General features: G+C 61.3%; 2 protein-coding genes across 2 annotated transcripts in view; both read right to left on the minus strand.

The window, feature by feature from the left end:
* ADAP1 (ArfGAP with dual PH domains 1) overlaps window positions 1-20,123 on the minus strand; it is a 63,786-nt gene that overhangs the window by 21,643 nt on the left and 22,020 nt on the right. The window contains exons 2-4 of the mRNA XM_070567343.1: window positions 14,687-14,817; window positions 8,248-8,339; window positions 1,112-1,194 (exon numbers count right to left, since the gene is read on the minus strand). Coding sequence (XP_070423444.1) covers window positions 1,112-1,194; window positions 8,248-8,339; window positions 14,687-14,817 — 306 coding nt within the window. The remainder of the gene's footprint in view (window positions 1-1,111; window positions 1,195-8,247; window positions 8,340-14,686; window positions 14,818-20,123) is intronic.
* The window catches only part of COX19 (cytochrome c oxidase assembly factor COX19), a 45,137-nt gene continuing 39,700 nt past the window's right edge, over window positions 14,687-20,123 (minus strand). The window contains exon 4 of the transcript XR_011524660.1: window positions 14,687-14,817. The gene's annotated coding sequence lies outside the window, so the exon portion shown is untranslated. The remainder of the gene's footprint in view (window positions 14,818-20,123) is intronic.

Consider the following 20,123-nt stretch of genomic DNA (forward strand, 5'->3'; position numbering starts at 1 on the left):
TGGGTTCTGCCGCCCTGGGTGCACCCCCACTTCTGGAACCCAGATCCCACTTTTTCTCGAGAGGACTGCTCCCAGTTCCAGAGGCAGGCACACACCATACCCCCCTGGTCATCGTGACTGGGTCCCACGCCCGTCCAGACCAGCCATCCCTGACCATCTCTGATGGAGCAGAACTGCCACCAGGAGGGTTGGTGCTAACCCAGGGAAGCAGAACCAGAGGTGGAAACATGGAAGCCAAGTCCTGACAACACCAACTGAACCCCTGGATCAAGCTGTGCCTGGAGCCGCTCCAATTATGTGAGCCAATCCCATTCGCGTTTTCTTTACACCCAGCTGAGGTGGATTCCTGTCACTTACAACCAGATGTCCCGACGGGAGGACAGACACAGCATTCTGTGATGCAGCGTCAGCCACCCTGCACCGCCTCTGAAAGGAGGCCACACAGCGCTGTATGGATCGCTGACAGGTTTACGCCTGGGAGACAGAATTGCTCTGGGGCCTTCCCGGGGCTCCCGGGGCCGGCAGGCCGGGTGTCAGGCAGGGACGGAGCATGCGCAGACCCTGCGCTGACAGCAGATGCCCGTGTGCTGCCCTTGCTCTCTCATTAGGGACCGTGGGGAGGGAAGGAGATGCTGCAAGGGCGATGGTAATTGAATCAAGGCCACACGAGGGGGGCGGGGACAGGGGATGGGGGGGCTGCTCCGAGGGTGTGCCGGCTGCACGCAGAGCCCCTCCTGGCCCCACAGCCCCTGGACTCAGGACCACTGGCCCTGCGCGGCCGTGTGGTGGGATACGGGGTTGCTCCGATGGGCTCTGGAGCCACCTCGCATCTGACCACCTGGCTGGTTTTCCTTGTGCTCAGAACGGGCATCACTCCCCGTGCTGACGGGACCACCGGGTGGCCTGGCCCACCCCTGGCTTTGGTGCTGCCTCTGCTGTGTGCCCGCTCACCCCTCCCCCTGCCAGGACCCTCCCCCTGCCCTCACCCGGAGCAGAGGCGCGGCTGCAGGATCCCAGAGATTCTGCCGGCTCCGGGGAGATGGGGAGGGAACAGAGACAGAGAGAGAGACACGGACAGACAGAGACAGAGGCAGAGACCCTGTGGCCTCACCTGCAGAGTACGGCTCCTGCTTCTCGGGGCGCGTAAACTCCTGCCGCTCGTACTTGGCCCGGATCCACTGCTCCCGCAGGAGTCTGCAGAGAGAGGGGACAGTAAGCCGGGAGCCCGGGACCCAGCTGGCGGAGGACGGGGGAACGCTCCCTGGGCCTGACAGCGGGGCCGAGGGCCGCTCCTGGGGCCCTGTGGGCACCCGGCCCTGGAAGCCCCGTGGTCAGGAGGGTGGCCACAAACACTGGCCAGAAGGGCTGCAGCTTCCATTTTTAAAAGCATTTGCTCACCAGTTTCACCACTTAACACCCTGCCTTTAAAAACTGAGGTACAATTGCATACCATAATTCACCCACTTAAAGTGGTCGACTCAGGGTTCATGGCATGTTCACCACTACCCAGTTCCAGAACATTCCATCACCCCAAATAGAAACCTGTACCCATCCGTAGTCACCCCCTGCTCCCGCCCCCCCAAACCACGAGTCCACTTCCTGGCTCTGGAGTTGCCCGTTCTGGACACTTCCTGTAAATGGAGCCGTGCGTGTGTGGCCTTTTAGGACTGGCGTCCCCATGGAGCACGTGCTCTGGGTCGGCATGGCGTGGCGAGTTCCCACGGCTGCTTCCTATCCCACTGACCACCTCCCTTCAGCTGATCACTAGGATGTAGAGAAGGAAGAGGCCCCTGCCCCGTGAGGGAACACAGCATCTGTCCGCTGGGTGGGCTCTGGCAGAGAGAGCTGGGGGGCCCCGCCCGCACCTGGCCTGGACCAGCACCGACCCTCATCAGGGAAGCTGTAGTCAGGGCACAGTAGATCAGAGGGCTCGAGAGGGCAGCAGCCAGGGAAGGCCAGGCCGGCAGAGGAGGGGCTCGCTCTGCAGGGGGGCCCCTTCCCTGGTGGGCTGCACAAGCCTACCACTCCTTCCTCCAGGCCCCGCACTGATTATCAGCAAACCTAGCTCAGCCTCCCCTCCGCCCTCATCCGGGCTGCCACCTCCCTCCTCCCAGGCCGCCCCCCAGGGTCTGTTCTCCCCAGGGAGCCAGATGGACACAAGGCAACTGTGCCCTCGGCTCAATGCCCTCCACAGTCCTCCACTCAGCTCTTCCAGTGCCGACAAGACCCTCTGTGACCCCCATGGCCCTGACCTCATCTCCATCCCCTGCTCAGCATGCTGCCTCCTCCCCATTCCTCCCACTCAGCCCCTGCCCACCTGTGCCCCCCGCAGCCCCCACACCTCCTCATCTCCAAGCTTGAATGTCCACGGCGGGGGGGGGGGGGGGGGGGGGCCTCCATGACCTTGGCCTTGACACCCAACCCCACCTCCCCAGACCCTTTCTGAACCTGCTCCGTGGCATTCCCATGCCGCTCTCACAGGCTGCACTCGCTGACTCTCCGGCCTCTGGGGTTTGTGGTCCTGCCCAGCTCTGTGCTGTAAGGTCCCAGGGCACGGACACGATCTTCCTGCTCCTCTGACGAACCCCTCTGCGGGGCCAGGTGGACAGCTCACCTGGATTCCCAAATATCCTGGAGATGTTGGCCCTGGTGTCCTCTGAGGCTGTCCCTCTGGGTCCCCACCTCCCCTCAGCCTGCGCCCCCTGCGGGACGGGGCGCGCGGAGGACCAGCAGATGTGCCTGGCCCCTCCCCCGTCTCTGCAGACTCAGGGGACCAGCCCAGAACCCTGACCCTGTCACCTGGGAGATGGCCCCCTGGCACCGCCTTGGAGGGTGGCTCTGAGGACAGTGCCAGCCACTGTCAGGACCCCTGAAGGCCAGGAAGCTGCCCCTGACTGTCCCCTGGCTGGGTGGCCCCCACAGGGATCAGGAAGAAACTGTCGGACGCAGACTCAAAGTACTGCAGGCCCCGAGGGGCCGCCCCAGGTCCCTGACGGCACCGTCAGCTGCTGCGCCAAGACCCCTGTCCCCAGAGGCCGCCACGCCTCCACTCCTGCCTCTGCCCACGTGAGCATAAAGTGACGTCACCACGGAGATGGCCGCCCCTCTGAGGACAACACAAGCCCGGTGCGAGGTGGAGGGCGGGCGCAGCCTTGGCCCCGCTCCCCAGCTTCCGGCTCTTCCGTGTCTGGTCACGAACACGGAACAGAACAGGAGAGCTCTGGCCTCGTGCTGGGCCCGGGTGGTCAGGCACGAAGCTGGGGTCGCACCCAGGTCCGCCGGGATCCCCCAGTCCTCCAGAGGCCGCCTCGCACCCTTGGCCTGCCTCTGGGGCCCTGGCTCCATGCACCGGTGAGCATGCGTGTCCTGGGGCTGCTGTAACTAATCACCCCAGACGGGGTGTCTTGAAACAACAGGGATGGACCCTCTCCGGGTCCGGGAGGCCAGAAGTCTAACCCTGGACTGCAGGCCGATTCCTCCTGGAGAGGCTCAGGACACTCTGCTCCAGGCCCCTCCAGCTTCTGGCGGCTGCGGCTTCCCGGGCCTGTGGCCGCACCACTCCCATCTCAGCCTCGTCGTCGTGTGGCTTCGCTGTGTGTCCCTCTCAGGCTCCCTCTCCTTTCTCTTACGAAGACAGCTGCCATTGGATTTGGGCCCACCCTAAAGCCAGATCATCTCGTTGGAGATCCCGCACTTGATCTCATCTGCAAGGACCCCATTTCCAAATAAGGTCCCTTCACAGGTCCCGCGGTTGGGACTTGACTTGACTTTGGGGAGAGACACCACTCCACCCCCTATGGGGGGCTAGCCTGACAACCCTGGGGAGTGAGTCCCTCTCGCGCCCAGTGTCACATCTGTAACACGGGGAAACGTGCCTGGCCTCTCAGAGCCGGGGAGGACCCAACGTCACACGTGTGTGAGCCAGGGGCCTGGCGGACATCAAGGGAGCTGGCAGCCGTCCTGTGGCCTTGTCCATGCCCATCAGAAATGGGACCCAGGAGGTCTGGGGCTACTGCCTTGGCATGGATGCCAGTCCCATGGCTCACACCTGCACACAAGGGCCTCCTGGGCCTGGCACGGGAGCTTCCAGAAGCAGCAGCAGGAGGCAGCCCTGGGAGCAGGAACCAGGAGGGAGCACCCGCCCGCTTGGCAGAGCTATCCCGAACCACTCGCCCTGCAGGGTATCAGTGCCAGCCTGTCCCTGGGGGCTCCTGAGGCCATCTGGCCCAGCCTCCTGGACCAGGGAAGCACCCACAGGGTACCCACGACACGCCCAGCCCTGTGACGAGGGGTGGCCACACCTGCCAACGAGCCATGGACAAGAGTGGCTATGGGGCGCACCCACCTGCCGGCCCACTGTTGGGGGCCTGGCGTCCGACTGTGCTTACTGACGCCTTCTCTCTGCATCCCATCACCCTCTGAGTCACGTGTTCTAGGACACCTGCCTGGAGGCCCAGGGGTGGGCTTTCCCTCCTGGGGAGGTGACCCCCCCCAGGGCCTCAGTTTCCCCTTCTGCACAGTGAGCAGCTCCCAAGGGGGTTTCTTTCTCTCCTTTGTACCAGGGGAAAACAGAGAGGACACACTATCCCCTCACTAAGCGCCGGGGCCCCCGCAGCTTTCGCGTCCGCCCGCCCCATGCCCCGGGGCCCCCGCCTCCTGAGGGAACCTGGCCACCCAGCATTTCATCTGTGTGTCTAGGCTGTGATGGGTTGAACTACATCCCCCTCGACAAAGGATGCTGGAGTCCTCGCCCCCGGCCCTCAGACTGGCCCTACCGGCAGACAACTGGCGGCAGATTAATGACCTAAGATGAGGTCGCCTGGAGTCGGGTGGCCAACCCAGTCTGACCCGTGCCCTTAAAGACCAGGTGAGTCACAGACACGCACGGAGGGACGACTCAGGGGGACACAGGGAGAGGCCGGCATCCGCAGGCGAGGAGAGAGGACCCACCCTGTGCTGTGGATCTCGGCTCCAGCCTCGGGCCTGTGAGACGGTGAACCCTGTGGCTGCAGCCTCGGGCCTGTGAGACGGTGAACCCTGTGGCTGCAGCCTCGGGCCTGTGAGACGGTGAACCCTGTGGCTGCAGCCTCGGGCCTGTGAGACGGTGAACCCTGTGGCTGCAGCGCCGGGTGGTGGAGCTGAGTCACCGCGGCCCCAGGAAGCCAGCACCCAGCCTCTTCAGGGGGGGCGCTCCGCCTGCCGGGGCCCTGGGGAGCTCGGGGCTCTGGGACTTCTCCTGGAACACGTGGCTGCCAGGAAGCGGGGGGCTGCTGGCTCCGTGGCCCCGTGGGCCCCAGGCCTCTCCCGCGGGTCACACAGGAAGCAGGGAGGGGCTGGTTTCCATCAGAAGTAAAACCGAGAGCCACCAGTATGACTGTCCTTCCCCGATGTGGGGACGGAAACTCCAGGGTGCAGGTGACACAGGAAGAGCCTGCGTCCCGGCCTCCTGAGCCATGCCCGCCGCTGAAACGACCACGTGGCCCGACCCTCTGATCCTTATCCCAGCTCGCCAGGTGGGCTCGGGGCTTCAGACAGGTGGGGGGGGGATCAACAGTCCTTGGGAGCCCACCCTGGGCCAGACTCTGCCACCCGGCGCCATCTCCATCCTCACAACACCCCCGCAGCTGCCCACCCTCCCCACCTCACAGCTGGGGAAACCGAGGCCTGCAAGCCTTTGTCTCCCTGGAGCTGCTGCAGCGCTGACCCTGCAAGGAGCCTGACCAAAGCGTGCAAATCAGGGAGCTGCACCCCACAGTCTACATCACGGGCCCAAAGGGGACCTCCTACTGTTCCACAGCACTCTACAGTCTACAGAGGGAGTCGGTCCACACCTCCCACCGCCCCACAGCTCCACAGTCCACACAGGGCTCGGTCCACACCTCCCACCGCCCCACAGCTCCACAGTCCACACCTCCCACTGCCCCACAGCTCCACGGTCCACATGGGACTCAGTCCACGCCTCCCACCACCCCACAGCTCCACAGTCCACACGGCGCTCGGTCCACGCCTCCCACCGCCCCACAGCTCCACAGTCCACACGGCGCTCGGTCCACGCCTCCCACCGCCCCACAGCTCCACAGTCCACACAGCACTCGGTCCACGCCTCCCACCGCCCCACAGCTCCACAGTCCACATGGGACTCAGTCCACACCACCCACCGCCCCACAGCTGTAGACCTTATGCTCAGCATCGACGCTCTCCTGGTCCGCCTGGCCTGGCCTGGGCTGGCCTATGCCTACCGTGCGTGTGGACAGGGCAGGCTCTGCTCCATGCACCTCTCCCTAGTGGAGGATCAGGTGGGCAGGTCCCACCTAGGGTTCAGAGCACGCTCCCTCCCGGGGAACCTGGTCACCTGCAGCCCCTGGGAGGGACATGCATGGTCTCCATGAGCACTTCCAGAGACCAGGACGGAGGGAGATCGGCCAAGCATCCTGGTAAGGCCCGAGGCCCGGGACCCAGTCTGTCCTCCTAGCAGCTCAGAGAGTGGGAGAGGTGGGGCCCGTGCGCACAGACCCAGAGCATCCTGTCCAGACGCAGCTGCCTCCCACCCGGCCGGGCAGGCCTGCGGGGCCCACTCGCTGGGAGCCTGGAGCCGTGGCTGGCGTCTCAGGCTGTGACACCGCTCCGTGCTGGGGCGGCCCAGGCCCACCATGAGGGTGAAGGAGCAGACGTCACATGTGGGAAGGTGAAGCCTCTAGGGAGCTGCTGGCCTCAGTCCCGTCTGTGAGGCGGGGACCTGAACGGGCCGTCCCTGGCTCTGTGCGGTTCATGGAGAAGATGCTGCCAAGCCCTCCCAGGTGCCCAGCCGCGGGTCGGTTCACAGGGTGGGCCATTGTGATGGGGAGCCAGAGGGGCCGGAGTGCAGGGCCTGGCCGGGGGGCGGTGGGCCAGGTCCTTATCCCCTTCCCAAGAGGAAGGACGTTCTGGAGGAGGGCCACCTGCCCTGCACAGGCGGCCGAGAGCTGTCCAGCTGCCCAAGGAATGGGGGTCACCTGCGTGGAGACACATCCCAGGTTCTGGGCTGGGGGACGGTCGGGCTCTGGGAGGACAGAGGGCCATGGGCGTCCTGGGGAAGGAAGGCCCAGGGCTGGGAGGAGGCTGGCTCAGGAGGTTAGAAGTCCTGGGGAGGAGGAGGGAGCCAGCAAGACACGGTCAGGGAGGAAGCCCCGAGGCCACGGCCAGAGAGGGAGGCGTCTGGAGGTGACGGCCGGCCTGAGCAACAGCTCCCGTGACAGGGGCAGCAGGCAGCATCTCCCAGCAGCCCCAGTGGAAGGAGCAGGAGACGGCCCCTGGGTGGGGGGGATGTTCCCTTGGGGCTCAGCCCGACCAGTCAGCTGGGAGCCCAGCCCCACCCCAAAGCCCCTCCCCAAGAACCTGGGTCCATAGGTCCCTCACAGTCACCCCTGACCCCCAGAACCTCACAGGGGTGCCTGCCCTGTGCTGGGCACTGGGAAGAGAGAATCCGAGGGGCCCCCTCCCATGGAGGAGCCCCCAGCCCACAGGACCCAAGAAGGAAAGTGCTCAGCGCCCGCCCCCCAGCTCTGAGTGGCCGGAGGAAGGGGCTCCTCCGAAGGCAGAACAGAGGGAGCAAAACAGACAGGCCCAGGGTGCTGGGGGTGTCGCTGGGGAATTGGTGAGGGCTCAGGGTAGGAACAGCCTGCACAAATGGCAGGGCCGTCCAGCCTGAACGGGAGAGGGGATGCCAGAGGTTGGGGGCGGGGATCCCCATGCAAAGTCTGCAGCACTGTCACCTCATGACGCCCACAGAAAGGCAGATGGGGACGCCGAGGCTCAGAGACGTTAGTGACTGATGCGAGGTCACCCGAGCCAGCCTCCGGCCACCGGGGGCCACGTGGGAGAGGGTCTGACTTTCCCCGTGTCCACGCCTGCACTGCTGAGCCAGCATGAGCCACACGCACAGCAGCGCCTCAGCATCCTCCTCCCGGACTGCCCACGGGGACCTCTGAAACCCACACTGAGCCGCCGGGCAAGACCCCCGCTGCCCCCGGAACCCAGGTGGCTGCAGCTACTAACTGCAAAATGTCGGTCCCCACCCTCCTTCCGGCCACTGGCCACCATGCCAAGAGCCAAAACCCAGCGGGAGGAGGGTGGAGACAGAGCCGCACGCCCGCGTGGCCCCTGCCCGCTCACTCTGGGCAGCCCTGCCTGCCCCGCGGGTCCTTGCAGAGCCGTCTCCGGCCCCGTGCTGTTTACCAGCGACCCTGACAAAAGCCCTTTGTTACTCACTGACAGTCGGAAGCCGTGGGCCGGTAGTAGAAAGAGGGCACTTTGGACTCGTACGTGGCTCTCGCAGCATTGTTCCCGTGGGAGGCCATGAACTGCAAGAGAGAGGACCGGTCAGAGCGCCTGGAGGCTGGGGGCGGGCGCCAGGACAACCCCAGGGCCCCGAGGGCTCGGCCACTGCTGGACGGCAACTCCCAGTCCCCCTGTGTCCCAGGGAACCGCTGGAGTGAGGGGGAGGGCAGGGGGAGGGGCCAGGTCCCTAGGAAGGGGCCTGGAGAGGGTGGCAGAGGGGAGCCCCAGCGGAGCACGGCCTTGGAGCTCTGTCCCTGTTGCAGACCCCAGGCTGCCCCGCGGCAGCGCCCACCCAGAGAGCTGCTCCCTCAGCCCAGATGCCCCATCTCAGCCTCACGGAGCCTGGCTTAGTCACTCATTGGACCCGTATTTGGGGAGCAGCTAACATGTGCCCCACACAGGCTGCAGAGCATGAGAGCCAGCTCCGGCCCAGGTGAAGCCCAGCTCCTCTGAGGCAGACTGACGGCAGAGACCAGAGTGTGACAACAACAGTAAACAGGCTTAGAAGGACAGACACAGGGTGTGCACGCAAGGGGGGTGACGGGAAGGGCTCTCAGGAGGCCACACACGAGGGTGTCCCTCCACGGGGAAATGCCACGTGCAAAGGCCCTGAGGCTGGTGGGGAGCAGGGCAGGAGGGGCCCCGAGGACGGGGCAGGGAAGGGGTTCCTGTGTTCTGCTCCTGCTGCCTCCCGGTCCCCCGAGAGAGACCCTTCCCTCTAAAGTCACTGCACCTTCAGGACCATTGGATTGTGAGCTCAGAGGACCAAGAGGATCAACTGGAAAAAGTCATAAGCACTAAGACATTTCAGCAAAAGGCTGGTGCTGAACTACAATCCTGAGTTCAATCGCTTTTCTATATAAAACATCAGTCTGCTGGCAGATATCACAAAGGAAAGACCCATTTATGAAGCAACAAGGCAAAACACCTAAGAATCAGCCAGATGAGAAATGGCCAAAGCCCCTACAAAGAACAAATGACATGCTCTTGGGCTCACAGAGGGAACCTGCAACAGAGACCCCCGTTCCGGGAAGGCGAGACAGGCTGCCTCCCTGGGTTGATCTCTATGTTTTTTGCGATTCTCAAAAAAAAAAAAAAAGAAAAGAAAAGAAAACCAGGAATAGAATTTTTTAAAGCTAGCAATGATTCTAAGGTTCATTTTTAAATTAACAAGCAAAAATATGCTAGAAAATTCAGACTCGTTCCACCATTTAGTAAAACCTGTTAAAATGCTGCTCTAAGGACAACAGTCCTGCCCAGAAAGCCCGGCTCAGCGGACAGGCTGGGAGGCCAGAAGAGGATCCATAGGATCCAACACCCGGCATCAGCCTCAGCACGATCAAGTCAGGCTCCATCTCAGCGACATCTCAGATGGACAGGGAAACGCCCATTAGCGGAGGATCAACGGGTTAGGGAGGAGGAGGAGAGGTGGAGGCGCGATTTCTGTGAACTGAACTGAGGATCTAATTTCCAAACTTAAACAGTAAAAGTAGTGGATAAAAAATCATGAGATTGTCCATGAGTAAGAGGAAGACTGCAAGAGAAGCAAAAAGTTTATTCGGGGTCAGAGAAGTGCAACCTGGGGAGCAGGGACTCAGGTGGAAACCCAAACCGTGTCCCGCCAGGTGGTAAATCGGAGCCTCTGAAGGCCACACAGGGACGCTGTCCCCCAGGCAGTTTTCAGGGCAGCAGGAGGCAGAGGGCGAGTCTCAGGAAACGCTGCTGCCCGCCGGCTCCGTCTTCACAATCGCCATCCTGTCGTCGTGATCAGGACGTGCTTCCCCCGCTGACTGTCAAAAGCTGCTGGTTAGACCGGGGCCACTGCGGGCCTGTCCGGAGGTTTGGCGCGTCTAAGGTTTGGGACAGCAAGGCCATCTCTCTGGAAAGGCAGCTTCAACTCTGTTTAAAATAGCTCCACCGTAGTCGGTTTTGACAGGATAATCTTAAAAGTGATTTTGGGAAAATATAGGAGGAAATCTTCGTGACTTTGGACTAGGAAATGGGCTCTCAGATACGACACCAAAAGCACAAGCAATGAAGGAAAAAAACTAAATAAATGGAATTTCATCAAAATTCAAGACTTTTGTGGGGCCGGCCCGGTGGCACAGCGGTTAAGCGTGCACGTTCCACTTCGGCGGCCCAGGGTTCGCCAGTTCGGATCCCAGGTGTGGACATGGCACTGCTTGGCAAGCCATGCTGTGGTAGGCGTCCCACATATAAAGTAGAGGAAGATGGGCACGGATGTTAGCTCAGGGCCAGCCTTCCTCAGCAAAAAGAGGAGGATTGGCGGCAGATGTTAGCTCAGGGCTAATCTTCCTCAAAAAAAAATCAAAGAATAACAAAAAAAACTACATCGATAGCTCCCTAAGAATATAAACTGCATTTTTTGCATTTTTAACCTATTATTTACAAAATAAAAGACAACCCACAGAATGAGAAAAACTATTTGCAAGTACGATATCTGATAAGGGACTTGTGTCCAGGATATATGAGGAACTCTTACTCAATAACAAGAACACTCCTAACTCGATAATAAAAAGATGGCCCATTTTGAAAATGGGTAAAAGATTTGAATGGACATTTCTCCAAAGGAGACATACAAATGGCCAAGAAGCACAGGGAAACATGCTCAACATCCTCAGCCATCAGGGAAACAGCAATCAAAACCACAACGAGATACAGCCTCACGCCCCTTAGGACGGCTAAAGCCAGACAGCAACAAGCGTTGGCAGGATGTGTGGAAATTGGAACCCTCACATATTGCCGCTGGGAAGGTGCTGCTGTTTGGGGAAACAGCTCCTCAAATGGTGAACACAGAGCTGCCGCAAGATCCAGCAATTCCGCTCCATTCCAGCAGAGGCGAAAATGTGTGCCTGCATAGAAACTCGCACACGGATGCCCACGGCCACAGCTTTCATTACAGCTGGAAAATGAGACAACCCAGATGTCTGCCACCTGAAGGACGGATCAGCCACATGTGCGTGTCCACACGATGGGATACGATTCAGCCCCCAAAATGAACAATGTGCTGACTCCTGCTCCAATGCGGACGAACCTTGAACACACGATGCTCGGTGAGCGAGGAGAGTCACAAGGCCACAGACTGTGGTTTGACTGACGTGAAACGTCCAGAATCGACAAACCCACAGAGACAGAAAGCAGGTCTTTCCACTCCAGGGGCGGGGTGGTGGCAGTGGGGAATGGGGCAGGGCTCCAGGTGGGTACAGGTTTATTTTGAGATATGAAAATATTCTGAAATGAGACAGTGGTCATGGCTGCACAGCCCTGTGAATTCACTAAACTACCAAACTGTGCGCTCGGAAAGGGTGAGCTGTCTGGTGTGTGAATTATATCTCAATAAAGCTGTTATGAGTAAAAATAATCCTAGGGTACAGCGGGCATATCTAAGTAGGCGGTAAACCCTAAACCACAAAAGACAAGGTTGATAAATTTGACTACATCCGAGTAAGAAAGTTTCCACTGCAGAAAACCACCGTGAGCAAAGTCAAAAGACGAACAACCTAGAAAAAACATCAGCTGCTCTCTCGAAGGGCTCCGTTCGCCAGTCTGTAAGAAGCCTGGGGAACCACACCCAGCAGAGCAGCAGCCAGGCAGCCAGGGTCAGAAGAGAACGTCTCAGAGAAGCAAACCAGCGAGTCTAAGACACGCACTCGGTGTTGGATAAGAACTGCCAAGCGGAGACTCCCGGGGACGCAGCGTCCACCTCTCCATCAGCAGAGGAGGAGTGCGGTGAGCCAGGCTGCAGGGACGCGGGCCAACGCCCTCCCACAGGCGGGAGGCAGAGGAGCAGCTGCGATGGCAAGTCTGGCAAAACCTGTCAGGAATGACAGTGACACGACCTTTGCCGGTACACTGCCACCTCCAGGAGGTCGGACGTCCAGCAGCTCCCACCGGTAAAGAAGATGCACCTACGAGGCTGCTCACCGGCCCGGTGGTCACAGGGGGAAAACACGAGGCCCATCATGTCCATCCAGAGGGGCCTGGTTAGAAAAACTGAGTCCCCCAACAGGGGCACCGGGCAGCCCAGGCGAGGACGGGAGGCTCTGAGAGACGGCCCAAAGCACCACACGCCTGTCAACGCGGGGAGCGTCTCCGAGACACGCGATCCCTGACTGCAGACCCACGACCAGACTATCAAAATCCACGGATGAGGGGAGACAGCCAGGTGTCCACAGACGGAGGACTGGACAAGAAAAACTGGGCCTCACCTGCTGGGAGCTTCCTCAGCCCCTGTGAGAAGGAATGGAGCCCTGACACGCGCTACAACGCGGGTGAGCTTGAGAATGTGCCCCGTGAAGGAAGCCAGGCTCGCAAGCCCATGTGGCGTAGGATCCATCATGTGGAATGTCCAGAACAGGCAGATCTAAGGGACAGGACGCAGACGGGTGGCTCAAAGGCCTGGGGGTGGGGTGGGAGCCAAAGAGTGTGGGTTTCTTTCTGGGGCAGTGAAAATGTTCAAAAGTCAACTGTGGTGATGGTTGCACAACTCTGGGGATACACCAAAAACCGTTGAAATGCACACTTTAAATGGGGGAAATGTGCGTGTGAATTACATCTCAATAAAGCTGTTTCTAAAAAAGATGTTCTGGAAGAATATAAAGTTCAGGGAAAAAACGGAAAAGACACAAAAAGAAAGGGAAACATTGAGAAAGCCCCTCGGGCCTGGCGCCCGGCCCCACAGCCAGCGGGCTCCTCCCGGTCGGGCCCATGGGTCCCACCCCAGGAAGGTGCTGAGTGAGGGGGCCGCGCAGCCCCTTCCACACGGATTCACCGCCAGATGGCAGGGAGACCCGGCCCCTCCCTCGGGGTGGGGTCCAGCACCCTGTAGGCCAGCCCCTCAGGCCTGAGACCACCCCTTGTTTTAATTACTCCAGCAGAGGTGCAGACCACACGAGGGCAATGGAGGCCCCATCACCCCCTCCCTGCCCTCAGCGTCAGCCCCAGGAGCACCCGCAGGTGGCACCCAGAGGCTTCCCAGCACAGGCGTGTCTGCGTCCCTCTCCCCTCCTTCCTCACACTGCGTCACACCGTGTGCGTCCTCTCCGACCTGGGCCCCCAGAACCCACCCATGGCGGCATCAAGGTGGGCCCTCCTGCTGTCTGGCCCGTCGAGTTGAGGATGTTTCCAACCACACGACGGGGAATGTGCGGTGTGCACGGGATGCCCTTGTTAAACGCAGGTTCTGACTCGGCAGGTAAGCCTGGGTGGGCCCGGGACTCTGCATTTCTAACAAGCTCCCAGGGGAGGCCAATGCCACCAAGATTACACTGAAAACAGCAAACTTGTTACTCTCTGGTGGGGGGAGTGCACATGGGGCCACCAACCTTGGACCCCCCCATCCCCACGGCAGCCCCCGTCCAAGCCGCACCTTCTCTCACTGGACGGCCACCGTGTCTCCTGATGCCCTTGACCCTGCGGTTGAATCCGGGCAGCCAGAGGCCTCCGTCTGCGGCTCCCCGGCCCCCTCCCCACGCCTCCACCTGGGTCAGGCCCACCTGCTCCACCACCACCCCCTGCCCTCCTGCACCCACCTGTGCAGTGTCCACAGCCACGTCCCTCTGTCTGGAACTTTCCCCCCGCCCGTGCCCCTCCCTCTCCATTTCCTTTGGGCTGCGGGGCCCTGCCTGCCACCCCAGCTGCCCAGGGGTGAGTTGCCTATACGTCTGCTCCCTGCCCTGCCCCTCCCTAAGGCCTTCTCCAGGGGCCAGCAACCTGGCCAGCCCTCCCACAGCGAGTGTGCAATAAACATGGGTCAGGTGGATGAATAGGTGGGTGGATGGATGGTGGATGGTGGATGGTGGGTGGATGGGAGGATGGGAGGATGGGAGGATGGATGGATGGATGGTGGGTGGATGAATGGTGGAGGGGTGCGTGAGTGTGACTGAGCGAGTGAGTGAGTGACTTTTGTTACACTCTGTGGCTCCTCTGAAAACAAGAGGGCCTGTCCCACTGCACAGCAGCTCCATGCGGTGTTCCCTGAGCACCGAGTGTCCTGGGGTGTTGGGATTTGGGACCAAAGCCCAGGGAGCTGCCCTTGAGGGGTGGGCAGTCCCTCTGGTGATCTTTCACTCACTCACTCATTCCCTCTGCAGCTGCGCCAAAAGGGAGGCAGGTAGGAGTCACCCAGGGACAGAGAGAGAGGGTGGGGGCAGCTGCACAGGAAGGGCTAAGGTCCAGCCCAGCCCCTGGGCCGCCCGATGCTCCTGGCTCTCCCCCCCGCCTCAGGTTCCGGCCAGCCCAAGCCTCCTTGGAGCAGCATCGGCCCCTCAATATCCTCAGCTGGAGCCTGGGGCACGGGGATGACTGCCCAGTCTCCTCCCACCCTTCCATCCCCATGCCCAGACCATACCTCCACTTGGGCCTCCTCCCAGGTGTCCAGGCGGACTGACTTCACCTTGCTGACCTGGGGGATGTTCCGGTGGATTCCAGAGCAGCTCAGGCAGATGAACACCCCCAGGGTGTAGGAGGCCCAATCAGGATCTGGAAGGCACAGGCCAGACGGTCAGAGAGGGTTGAACAAGGGTCTACCCCAGAGGGAGATGGATACTGGACCAGGCCTCCTTCTGGCCTCAGTCTCCCCACCTGTGCAAAGGGAGGCTGGCAAGGAGACCCCTGAGGTTCACTGGTCTGTGGGCCCTAAGTGGGGTCCCTGCGGCGTGCCACAGATGAGCAGCCCCGCCCATCATCCTAGCTGCCCCCGGGGACAGAGCTCTCCTCAGACCCCTGAGTGGACAGACTGTAGCCATGGGAGACACTGGGATGATGTGTTGATGACAGCATGTGATCAGCTCCAATTTTGTCAGTGTGACAAGGACACCAGCTTGACCAGGCATGCAACAGACTCAGGGATGGCACGTCCTGTTATCGCATTCACTTGAAAAGGCTCCACAGAAGCGTGTGTGCGCATGTAGGTGAAGCACGTGTGGCCGAGTGCTCACAGTTGTTGACCCGGACGGGGCATGTGGGCGTCCAGCACAACTATGTCCACGTCCCCACAGGTTTGAAAACTTCCACACTGAACACCATGAAACACGGTGCCTGGGAACCGGGGCGGCAGGTAAGCGGGCACTGGTGGTGCGACCCTCCCCATTTCACGTTGCCTCATAATAACTAAGACGGAGCACGGGCTGCTCGAAGGAGTCCTACGAGAAGATCTCTCTGCAAACAGACGGTCGTCTCTGAAATACTTTGCATTTTCAAGCAAAGCTTCTCCTGGATCAGCCTGGTTTAAATCATGATGCCTGATGGCTCCCGGCCAAGGCCGCCAGCTTCAGTGGGGACCCCTGGGAGGCCAGGCTTTGCCCACCCTCAAACCAGCAAACGTCCACCCACGCCCATCTGAGAGCCCAGTGCTGACCTCACCCTGCAGTCACTCCATCAAAGGGGCCCAGGAGGCCACAGACCCAGGGGCTCTCGGGGTCGGTCATACAGACAACCCCTGCCCGGAGTCTGGGCAGATGCTTTCCTCCTGATGAGACAGGGCCGGGAGGCAGCTGTGTCCATGTGTGGGCTGGCTCAGGCCGTCCCCTGCCCCACCGAGGACATGGCCCTGCACCTCCCCTCAGGGACCTCCAAGGAACCCATCCTGGTGCCAGGAGGGTCAGTGCCCTCCTCAGATGTCAAATGCCCAGACCAGAGGCCCACTCGGCCCTATGCTGCGTGTGTGCAAGTGTGCATGGCGAGTGTGCACATGTGAGTGTGAATGTGTGTACTAGGGGTGTGGGTGTGGCACATGTGTGAATGCAGGGGTATACATGTGAGCAAGCGTGCATGTGTGAGTGGGTATGGAGGGGTGTGCACCTGAGTGTGCATGTGTGTACATAGGGGTGTGCACATGAGTGCATGTGTGTGTGCGTAGTGGTGTGCATGTGAGCGTGTACACATGGGTGTGCATGTGTGTGTACATGTGTGAGCGTGTATGGAGTAGTGTGCATGTGTGGGTATGGAGGAGTGTTCATGCAGGTGTGTGCATGTGTGAGTGTATATAGGGGTGTGCACGTGTAAGTGTGTGTGGAGGGGTGTGCATGTGGGTAAGTGTGGATGTGTGAGTGTGTGTGTAGGGGTGTGCACGTGTGTATACATATGGGCGTGCAGATGAGTGCATGTGTGTGCACGTGTGAGAGTGTATATATAGGTGTACACATGAGAGTGGTTTATGGAGGGGTGTGCACGTGTGTGTATGTAGGGTGTGCACATGTGAGTGTGTATGTAGGCATGTACACGTGAGTGTGCATGTGTGCAGACTGTGCATGTGTGAGTGTGAATGTGTGTACTAGAAGTGTGGGTGTGGGTGAGTATGCATGTGTGTATGTAGGAGTGTACACTGAGTGCTCATGGTAAGTGTGCACGGGGTGTGCACATGTGAGTGTGTGCACGTGTGAGTGTGCACGTGTGAGTGTATGGGCGGCAGGCACCTCCAGTTCCTGGGCCAAGGACCCACCAGCCCCGGGCCCTGGGGGGACCCAGCTCATGCCCCCAGACTCCCAGTCGCCCGAGGGCACCGGCTATGCCCTGGGCCCAGGCCCACCTCCTTGCTGGTTCTGGGGACACGAAGGGTCTGCTCACCAGGAGACAGGAGAGGGGCACAGGGGAGTGACAGGCAGGTGACGGGCAGACAAGTGTGGCAGCGAGAAGCACCTGGGTCTGGCAGTTACAGGCATTGCTCGCTCCCACCAAACAGCCTAGCTCACAGCGTCCCTGTCCCAGTCTGAAGGCGCCGCAGGGGTGTGACCCGCTCCAGGGTCAAGCAGAGGAAGTGGGGGCCAGGGAGGCAGGTCCTCGGCCCAAGACACACAGCCTCTAAGTGGCTCTCGGAATAGGGAACTTTCAGGAGAGAAACAGCTGTGTCACCCCGAGCGCCCCTTGCTGGCCCCCAGCAGACTCTCAGTGGGGGGTCTCCTATAGTGAATGGGTGGGTGGTTTATGGGGTGTGGGTGGCAGGCACGGGAAGGGGCTCCCTCGGGCCTGTGGTGGTGGGGCAGGGGGAGCGCCCCTGCTCTGGGGTTGGCCGGCATCAGTGGTGGGGCAGCCCAGAGACCCCCCCAGCCTTGGAGCCTTGGTTCCGGGGTGCCCTCTCCCGCTCAGAAGAGCTGTGAGGGGCGGGGCAGGGCGGTCCTCCTGACAGCCCATGTGTCACTCCTGTGTCTGTGCCCCCCCAGTCCCCTGGCCCCGCACTTACACTTCGAGGACGCAGACCCGCCCACTCCCGTCTGGAGCCCCGTGGGGACTCACCACGTCTCCCACCGGCTCCGGCCGCCCGCCCTGCCCACCTCGGCTCACAGGTCACGGCCCACGCGCCTCCCCGCCCACCAGGCGGGCGCCCCGGCCCCCAGACACGCCACCACCCCATTTCTTCACAGCATCTGCCAACCCTGGCACTTTAGTTTATTTGCCTGTTGACTGTTCACGGTCTGTCTCGACCCCTGGGATTGAAGGGGTCAGGGGCCAGGCGTGCTGCGGCCCCCTCCTGGCAGCCCAGACCTGGTGCAGACAGACAGTAGGGCACCAGTGACCACCTGGGGACACCCAGGGACAGGCCACCACCCCACACTGCTCTGAGCGCTGACCTGGGGTCTGCAGGGAGAGCCGGGCAGGGTGTGTGGGGGCCCTGGAGGGGAGCAGCAGGGGCCTTGGTGGAGAGGAGCCCATGGCCCCCAGCTCTAAGCCCCCTGGAGGGCAGAGGGCAAAGGGAACAGACAGGGTCAGAGAGCCACAGACCCACTGACCTCCCGCCCAAGGGTCCTGGCGGTACAGGACAGAAGACCCCCTGCCGGGACCAAGTTCTCCCAGGGACCAGGGGACGATGCGCGGAGAGCAAGCCAGGTGCGACAGCCGCGTGACTCCACGTTCTGGGTCAGTCCTGTGTTCCCAGAACACACTGTCCCTACATTTCTGTGTCATCTTCAAGAAATGGCTTGGCTGGGCCCGCCTTGGGCTCCAGGAACTGGCTCCTTCTTTGCGAAACGCTGCCCCGACAGGAAATGGGGAAATTGGGACGGAAGGCCGCCAGTTGGAGAGAAAGTGAAAGGGAAGGTGACACACAGCTGGACAGGCCGCCAGCCTGGGGTGTCCAGGCCACCAGCTCCTCCTGTGAGGCCGTGGCCCTCAGCGCTGGGCCTGGTGGGAGCAGGAGGAGGGGGCTGGGGCCCAGGATTTCTCCCAGAGCCAGAAGGGGGCTGTGGCTCCCCGAGCCCCGGTGCTCAGCAGGGAGGACCCCAGCGAGGACTCGCCCAGCTCCTGCGGCCTAAACATGCTCCAGAGCTGAGCTGCCTGCCAGCTAAGCGGCCTGGCCCCTCTGTCCCGCCCTTCCATAAACCGGGCCTCCGCCGTTCCTCTGTGGGGTGGACGTAACTCCATCAAGGACACGGAGGTGGTAAACACGCAGACAGCGTGGAGAACAACGGCTGTGCTCACATGGTGACAGCAGGCTCAGTCTGCGGGACTGTCCGGGGGCCCTGCTGTCCAGGGGTGATTAACAGCCTCTCCCCTCATCCTCCAATGTGTTCCGGTTCACACCACTTCCCTGGGCCCCCAAGCACGAGTCTGGCAGACTGCTGGGGCTCGCCACCGTCAGCTTCTCCTCCTGCTGGGGTACAGTGCCGTGGCATTGCCCAGCCTCCCTGGCAGCTCAGCGCGGCCATGGGACAGAACTCTGGCCAGTGAAATGTGAGCAGAGGGGCCTATGTCCCTCCAGGCCTGGCCAATGGCCACTGCCCACCAGTCATGCTGTGTCCCCATCCTTGGCTGATGGGGGCCTCTGATGAGAGGGGAGGAGTCTGGGCCCCTGAGCCACTGCCTGGAGGAGAGAGGCCTCGGAGAGCGGGGGAGAGCAGTGGCGTGGGTCAGCAATAGGCTGCAGCTCTGAGCTGCAGGGCTAGCCTCCCTGCTGACAGTCTGGCTCCCCCTTATCTGTGGGCTTCCCGAGGAGCACCCCAGCACCCCAGGACCCAGCACAGGCCAGGTGCTCTGCAAGTGCTCATGATGGAAGACCAGCCCGTTTCCCAAGAGACCAAAGGCCTCCTCTGCCCCACTCAGTCCCTGGACGAACACCTGCCAGGCGGTGTCCTGTGCAGATCCCAGCGGCTTTGGGGGAAGAACAGGGCCGCAGGGAGCGGCAGGAGGTTTCCAGTTCTGTGCTGTCCTGGAGAACGAGCAGAAAAGGACAACTGAAGTCTCAGAGAGGGGAGACCCCCCGCTTCACCCACTGGGCTCCGTTGTCCCCAGAATCCTTCACAAAAGCTGCTCGGTAGTAGCTGTGCGTGGAGCGCACGGCAGACGCGAAGCCTCAGACAAGCGGCAGCCGCCTCTAGGCCTCGCCGTCCTCAGCTCTGAGATGGGACAGCATCAGCCACTTGCGAGGGGGAGGCCGGTGAAATGAGCCCAACTAGGAAAGTCACCGGGTGCAGGGGAGACCCCACTTTTCATGGCTCGGTGATGTTGCCAGGTTCTGCTCCGAGTGTGGACCTCTGGCACGGGCCTCCCTCCTTGTGGCCTTTATCTACTTGGGTGGAAATGCTGAGATTGTCTGAACAAGACCACCAAATGCTCCCGCCCAGCCAAGGGGCCAGGGTGCCCGTGCCCACCCATCCTCCATCCTCACACAGAGGCTCTGGGGCAAGGCCGTCTGTCTCCTGGACTGAAAGGCCTATGCTCAGAACTCTAGTGGGCACTGGCCAACTGTGGCCCTCAGGCCAGATTTTGTAAATAAAGTTTTATTGGCACGCAGCCACGCGCCCCATTCTCTGTGGCTGCTTCTGCGGTCAAAGGGCAGAGTTAAGTGGTGGTGA

Source organism: Equus przewalskii, chromosome 12, assembly GCF_037783145.1.
Source record: "Equus przewalskii isolate Varuska chromosome 12, EquPr2, whole genome shotgun sequence".
In the NCBI taxonomy this organism is placed as follows: Eukaryota; Metazoa; Chordata; class Mammalia; order Perissodactyla; family Equidae; genus Equus; species Equus przewalskii.